Source organism: Sinocyclocheilus rhinocerous, unplaced genomic scaffold (genome assembly GCF_001515625.1).
Source record: "Sinocyclocheilus rhinocerous isolate Xijiao unplaced genomic scaffold, SAMN03320098_v1.1 scaffold295, whole genome shotgun sequence".
Classification (NCBI taxonomy): domain Eukaryota; kingdom Metazoa; phylum Chordata; class Actinopteri; order Cypriniformes; family Cyprinidae; genus Sinocyclocheilus; species Sinocyclocheilus rhinocerous.
Genome location: NW_015647035.1, coordinates 2724086 through 2732237, shown reverse-complemented (window position 1 = coordinate 2732237; position 8152 = coordinate 2724086). Strand labels below are relative to the sequence as shown.

The 8152-nt window shown below is 37.9% G+C and overlaps 1 protein-coding gene across 1 annotated transcript; it reads left to right on the top strand.

Moving 5' to 3' along the window:
- The first annotated feature begins 3148 nt into the window (after window positions 1–3148).
- Window positions 3149–4723, top strand: LOC107708397 (probable G-protein coupled receptor 151). Its single transcript, XM_016512596.1, has 2 exons — window positions 3149–3639; window positions 4048–4723. The coding sequence occupies exons 1-2, from the start codon at window positions 3149–3151 to the stop codon at window positions 4721–4723; spliced, it is 1167 nt and encodes a 388-aa protein (XP_016368082.1).
- The last annotated feature ends 3429 nt before the right edge of the window (window positions 4724–8152 follow it).

The window sequence follows — 8152 nt, the reverse complement described above, 5'->3', positions numbered from 1 at the left end:
TTTAACTTTTCTCCTTTTTTAATTTCAGTAGATTTTTTTTTTTGTAAGTCTAGGCCTACCTAACGTGCGGGTTATGTGCCGAGTAGCTTATTTGTGGGAGAAATGCCGCCCTGCGCCCAGCGCGCGGGATAAGCGCTTTTTATTATACGCCATACAGATAACCGAGGAGATTAGCGCACGGATGCTATGCATAAAAGTATATGCGCGTGAATTAAGATAAAAAATGATATTTCCGCGCGTATGGCGTCCCACTTTCTACACTTACTCTGCGAGTGTGTAAAGTTTTTAAAGCAGGGGTGTTAAACTCAGCTCCTGGATGGCCTGCAGTCCTGCAGAATTTGGCTTCAACCATAAATCTGCCAATCGAACCGCTCTGAATTGCTTGAAAAATATGTGGCAGGTGTATTGGACCAAGGTTGGAACAAAATGTGTGGCCGTCCAGGAGCTGAGTTTGAGTTCTTTTTTTAAAAAGTGTTTTTAAGTAACTTCAAGTGTTCTCTTGCTAAAGGTGGAGAATGTGGCTAGGATATGAAAAACGCTGTGAGCTTAGGTACTAACTGGACTGAATATTATTGTTCCAAGAACAAATTCACTTATGTGTGAAACAACTTGACTCATCATAGAGCCATCATATTAACATTAAAAAGCTAGGGATCTTCGTGTTAGCTATCCAAAATAATTTCACAACAAGCTTTATTAAAATTTTAAGGTGCATAGTGTCTCTAATGTAATTATATTACGTTGTATTATAGTAGTAAGTATTTTCATTTTTAATGGACATTTATGGTATTTAGCTTTATGGACTTTGCTGCCCTCTTTCGGATAAACTTATGTATTACATATCTACTTTTCACAAGTAGAATAGTACTCATTCAAACCATGGACAATTTTGTATCATTTAACTTGTATTGGTATTCAGTTTGTGTAATTTGATAGCTATTGAACTGTTGCAAAATGTTACGTAATTACATAGAAAATAATTTTCAAATTGCATAAGAAATTGTGCAGATTCACATAATCTAAAAGGACTTGATGTACAGTAAATTTGTTAATTATTTAGAGAAAATAATTAAACATTTAATAAAAACATAGACATTGAAAACATTATAAAATCTCACATGTTAAAGAATTTGAAAATAATAATAATAATACTTAACAGTTTGAATTGTTTAGCTATATGAAATTAGTGATTCTATTCGACAATACAAATAAAACATAAAATGGTAATACTAACTATATTATATTCTAAAGCAATGTTAAGCTGCATGGGGTCATTCGTTTTTGCATGACACTCCACATTTATTTTATGCAAACCCTGAACCGTTTTAGTTATTGTAAACATTAATTCAAGTTTGGGATGGTAGCATTCTGTTGCAAACGTTGGAGGTTCAGTCCCTGGTTATAGATCGCCTGTTAACGTAAGACAAGTGAGAAAATTGCCATTAAAAACAGTTAATATAATAATGCTCCATGGGAAGTACTCACTTCCTCAAAGAAAGTTTATTTAAGCCCTGCAATGGACTGGCCATCCATGCAGGGATAGATTCCAACATCCCTGTGACCCTGCATAACTGTTGAGATGGATGGAAGGATGGTTTGTTTAGCTGTATGTTTGTCTCAGTCTGAGATCATATTTTGATGTTTTCCAAATGAATAAGAAAATTCTCACTGATTTCCTGCTGAGATTTCACTCCATCGAATATTCTGCCCTGATTTTTCACATTGTTTATGTCAAAGAGTATTATTAAGAGATGTCTAACGACCCAGGGGCATGCAATACATGTGTCTAAAAGCACTGGCTGACAGCAGAGAGAGAAAAAAAGATTGTGTGTTAATACCACATCTGCTATAAAAGTTGATCCCTCAAGTAAAAACATTACTTTCACCGTCCGGGAAATTCTTCAAGAGAAATAAAAATAACCTTCTCGGCTGTTCTGTGCACATTAAGCAAACTTTTTTTTTTTGTTGCTCTCTTTTTGTTGTTAGAAATTGCAAGAGCAAAGCCAAGGGCACTATGTCACAACAAGAAGAAAGCACATATACATACTGGCCCAGAAATGTAAAAGCAGGTCTACATCTGAGAGAGTGGCTGCGGGGTCTCTAAGCCACAAGATGCTTGAATACAGACAGAATAAACAAATGAGTGTACTAATAAAATAAACATATACGTGTACTAACAAGGCACTTTTTTCGCTAAAATAAGAGGTGATTTTTTTTCTCTTTAAATTAAAATATGGTTTTACGTTTCCCCTAACTCAACAGTATAAATATTTATTATTAATAATAATGAATCAATATAATGAATCAATTTATTAACAATTCTTTAAAGAAATAGTTCACCCAAAAATGAAAATTTGCTGAACATTTACTCATCCTCACGCCATCCAAGATGTAGATGGGTTTGTTTCTTCATTGGAACAGATTTGAAGAAATTTAGCATTACATCAGTTGCTCACTCCAGTCAATCAGTTAAGGTCTTGTGAAGCAACAAGCTGCATGTCTGCAAGAAACATCATCAAGATGTTTTTAACTTAAAACCGTTGCTTCTGGCTAAAATAAGAGTCTTTTATCCATAATGTTGCTTCCTCCAGATGTTTGGACTCTCATTGTGATGGTACCCATTCACTGCTGATCCATTGGTGAGCAAATGATGTAATGCTAAATTTCTCCAATCTTTTCCTCAAGAAACAAACTCATATCTTGGATGGCCTTAAGCTACATTTGAGCAAATTATCATTTTGGGGTGATCTGTAAGTGGTGAAGTAAACAATGAGACAAATGTTTGGATAATTATCTGAAAGGTTATCTCACATATTTTGTATTTATGATTAATGTCACCATTTGCACTATAACACAATCCACAAAATTACGAGACAACGTTTTTTTTCCAACTGTAGTTGTTGCTTATGTTCACTTCGTTCAAGCGGTGCTGTGGAGAAAAGGGGGAACGCCATATGCTTCAGTCCCACAATAGACAAATCTGGGTTTGTGTTTCCCTTCAGCTACGATGACGTTGATGCTTGACGACACTGAATGGCATCTCTTAAAAATATCTGCAATCAAGCGCGTGTAAGGGAATTCAGTACAGCAAAGTGCATCCACATCAGAGTAGTTCCTACTGGATTGCGTGCGCCTCATGGAGTTTGACATGGCAGTGAACAGCACATTTGTGAGTTTTGACGGTGGCATTCAACAGTTAGAAGGTGAAGATACTAGAATAATCGTGCCGGCTATTCTCAGCACAATCAGTGGGTTTGGGATCGGTGGGAATGTTTTGGTGCTTGTGGTACTAATCTACGTTTTCGCCAGCCAGAGCGCATCCGAGGCATACGTGATGCTCGCCAACTTGAGTGCAACTGACTTGATGATACTCTCTGTGTGCGCTCCGCTGCGCACGGTCACATACTACAAGCGCACCTGGACACTCGGACTACTGGCTTGCAGAACCACAGAGTGGATTCAGCACAGCTGTCTGGCGGTAAAAGCATTTACACTGTTAGCTACGAGTCAAGCACGGCATAACGTTTCCAGTCATCCCGAGGAGCAGTCAAATTTCCGTCAAAAGAACGTTGTGATAACCTTAATTATCATATGGACGGTTGCGCTCGTGTTTCCAGTTCCTGATATCGTTTTTTCCAGGTTAAAAGAAGAGGGACATATCAGTCTGTGTGTGTCCGAATTAATGGTGCTTGTGGTACTAATCTACGTTTTCGCCAGCCAGAGCGCATCCGAGGCATACGTGATGCTCGCCAACTTGAGTGCAACTGACTTGATGATACTCTCTGTGTGCGCTCCGCTGCGCACGGTCACATACTACAAGCGCACCTGGACACTCGGACTACTGGCTTGCAGAACCACAGAGTGGATTCAGCACAGCTGTCTGGCGGTAAAAGCATTTACACTGTTAGCTACGAGTCAAGCACGGCATAACGTTTCCAGTCATCCCGAGGAGCAGTCAAATTTCCGTCAAAAGAACGTTGTGATAACCTTAATTATCATATGGACGGTTGCGCTCGTGTTTCCAGTTCCTGATACCGTTTTTTCCAGGTTAAAAGAAGAGGGAAATATCAGTCTGTGTGTGTCCGAATTAACATCTCACTCCCAAGATGCAATGCGAGTATTCAGTAAGATGCTACCATTGGGCATCTACGTTCTTCCCATCATCCTCTCTGCCGTGTGCCACATCAGGACCATCTTCCTCATCAAACCGAGTTCCCACGAGGAGTCTTTTCTTGCACGTCAGTATGAGAATTCTTTGATGTATTTAAGCATCATCACCGTGAACACGCTGATGATGCTTCCCGAGTGGGTCTCTTGGGTGTGGATGCGCCATAGTTCTGGCGAAAGCTGCAAACCTCCAGTCGGTTTGCTGATTTTCGCTCAGGTGTGCATTTACTTGAGCAGCGCGTTCTTTCCCGCCATTCTTCTCACCATGCATGTAACCCTCAGAGAAAGTCTTAGCGATCTGTGTTCACTGTTGGCTTGTCGACGTGATAAACACAGACTAAAACTTGAGGGGAATGGAAATGAGATGCACGCAGTGGTTATGAAGGTATTGGATGAGCGAGGATGTGTGACCATAATAGAGAGGCATTCAGATGCATCCTGTCAAACTCTCCCAGATCTCGAGCACTTTTGGAGCGAACGACGAAACACTACAGTCGCAGAGGATATTGACCCGTTACCATGGGAACGAATGAATCAAAGCAACATTGAACTCTAACCTTTGACCTCTGTTATACCCGTGCAGGGAAATCCAGTTTAAGATGATAGCTGTGTTTTGGAGAATGATAGCTGAATCTAGCTTGTCTAAGCTGGTAAACCACCAACAAACCAGCTGCCAGCTGGTCATGTCATCTTAAGGTGGTCAAGCTTGTTTTTGAAACATGGTAGCTGGTTGCTCATGAATTATATAATTCTTTATAAAATGTGACAGAGGTCTACTAATCTACTAATCTGACACCCCAGATAATAAACTGTGCAGTCACGTATTGACTAAATGTATGTATTGACTGTGAAAACCTTTTCTGATTGCCCTGCATAGTTGCACGGGGCCAAAAAGGTTACATTTCTTTTTTATGAAGTAAATAATCTTATTGTCACTAGTCTGCTTCTGTTTTGTCTGTTGTATATTTAATTAATGTATGTTCTGACTCGGAATCTGTTTCACTATGAAATGTTTCAAATATATGTAAACAATAAAAATATGCTTTAAAATGTGTATTGTTTAATCCCTTTGTTGGTTGATTTCAAATGCAACCTAGAATATAGGTGCAAATATTTCAAAACATTTTCAACGTTATTTGTTAAAAAATGTGTCATAGAAATATGCTTACATGCATGCATTGCATTCTTTTCACTATATACACACTATATATGTATTTTTTTGTATGTGGTATCAAAAGATTAGAAATTGCAGGGAAAGGACCACGGCCCACAAAAACCATGTGAGCATGATATATTGTCGGTCAAGAGCTCACAGTGGATGCTTTTTTAGCGTAGGCTCTATTAGTGCCGAATGAATGATTAGCTTTAGGTGCTTTTAAAAGATCACTGTTTTTTTTTTCAACTAAAAGCTTCCTCGGTTACTACAAAATACACTCTGACATTTAACATTCCAGGGTGAACATACTGTGACGCAATATATAGGCCAGCAATTAATAATCTCCACAAATGTGATTGGAAAACACAAGCAAATGCATATGTACATTTTTACTTAGGAGCTCATCAATTAGGGTCGACATAAACTAAGCTAAACTTACTTTGTACCACTAATCTATTACTTAGCAGCTTGACACTATATCTCTATGACATAAGGACACGCCACTAATCTAGTACATTCACAATGTTTTTGCCAGAAGTATTTTTGAATAAACTATTTATACACTCAATATTAAGTATTTACTTTAGACTCAGAGAGTATGAAAAGGGATGGTTTAAAAAGTACAGTTCTGTATTTACTATATAAAGTGTGGTATGCATTGCATTGATTGTTTGAGCTAAACATAAGGCCAGTGAATTATCATGCACAGTATTCTACCTTCAGTGGCCCATATACACACAAATACAAGAGGTTGGCTGTAGCCTTAGGAGATATGCTCACATTATGTATTTTCTATAGTATAATAGCCATTACCAGGGAAGACAGTGAAAGATGCATTCAGCGTGTGAATTCAGGTGGATAGAGAAGATGGTGAAGGAAAAAAAAAATGAGAGTACAGCTCCACTCTGTACATACAGGGCCATCTACTGGCCATTTGGAGAAATATCCACTGTGGTGACTTGGTGAATTGGCCATTGATACATACATATACATGAGGGTATTTGCATATAGCCAAGGACCAACCCTTTCTTCAATAAAAATATACAAATGTATTTTTATTACTCTATTTTTACTCTGCTGCACCTCTTTCTCTTTTTTGCTTTAGTTGACATGACAAAATATCTAAATTTTCTTGTCTTCTAGGGCTACTCAATTTTAGAAAGCTCAGGGGGCACAAAACAGTATCCCTCAATATAGCATCAGGGGCAGCACAGAAAATGTTATAATAGTTAGGGGAGAGCGGAGTGAGTTGAGACAGTTTTTACTTACGCCGTGTTTAAAGTGAGCACATGACAGTAATGGGTCCAACTTAAATATGTACATACATTTCAGGATGTGGTGCATCCTTGGGAATAATCACTTTGAGTCTAAGATAAACGGCTTTCAAAATACGGCTTTCAAAAAAAAATAAAATAAAAAAAAAAAGTGGTCCCTTGGCTCAACTAGCCCCCAGTGTGGGGTAAATTAGGGAGAGGGTAAATTGAGCCACATTAAACTGTGCCACTGATTATGCTGAAGTAAAACTGAACATTTTCACCTCATGCTATATCAAAGGAAGATGAATTCAATAAAAATTACTTCTTAAAATAAATTCAATAAAAAATGACTTCTTAAAATCTATGTGTGAGCCTTGTGATGGACTGGCCGTTCATCCAGGGAGTTTCCTCACCTGTGGCTCAAGACACTGGGTTAGGATCCAGCTCCCCACGACCCAAATAAGGACATATAGGTTTGGATAATAGAATGGATGGATGGGTGGATGGATGGATGACTTCTTAAAAGTTTTATTTAAAGATACAGTTCACAACTCTGAAGGTGTTTTTTAAATTATTTAAAAATTTCACAAAAAAAAGTTCAAATTGAATAATAAAAAAAAAACTGCAACTGATATTAGAGAAATGGGCTAATAGTACTCAACATCCCACTTATAAATGTTGCAGGGAAATACAATTTCCCCTTTCCCCAGGACCTTTGGCTCAAATTACCCCACTCCTACCATTTTAACAAACCTGTATCATCCAACAGTTTAGCGCTAACATTATAGCCTCATATTATAACCTCCTAAAGCACAAACACGTGTGATATTTTTTTCAGATTTGTCTGTAATTGTTACAGACAAAGAAGCATGAGTCCAAACAACACACAAGAAGTACATACAAAAATCACTTTGAACAGCAAAAAACATTATTTTGAAACTAAACGTAGTTACCAAGTACCATGGGCCCCTCTCAATCACATGCAGGGTGAGTAAAATGCTTAAATCTTCAAATTTGTGTGGTATCACCAATTTTGTTTAAAGTTGTCTAGAAACAAGGGGTGGCTCACGCAGGCTCAAATCACCCCACTCTCCCCTATTTTATATTAATAAGGCGAATATGTGTTGCTAAATATGCTGTTAGTTTAACACAATGACATCTTAAACAAGAATAAAACGAAACACATTTGCTGGAAATATGTCCAATATATTAATAGTGTATACGGTTCAAAGCTTTTACTTTTCCAGATGATAGCTCTCTTTAGGATTTTGTTTAGGTTAGTAACGCAAATCCTAAAGAATAAATATGTGGGAGTAGACATCACTTCTTTCTGTCATTACTGCAGATGTGCAAGTATATAATGCGCATGTCTGAGAACGCGCGTCTGCGCAGTGCACACTGTTCAATGCACTATATCTAACTCTAGCTTTACAGCAATTTTGAAAATTAATTCCCTAATTATTGTTGAAATTGAACACATTATTTGTACACACTTAACATTTATATTTTTGATGGTGGGCAACATCACCCGGGCCACAAATACTGCGGCTCGAGGGTCTCATTAAATGAACTT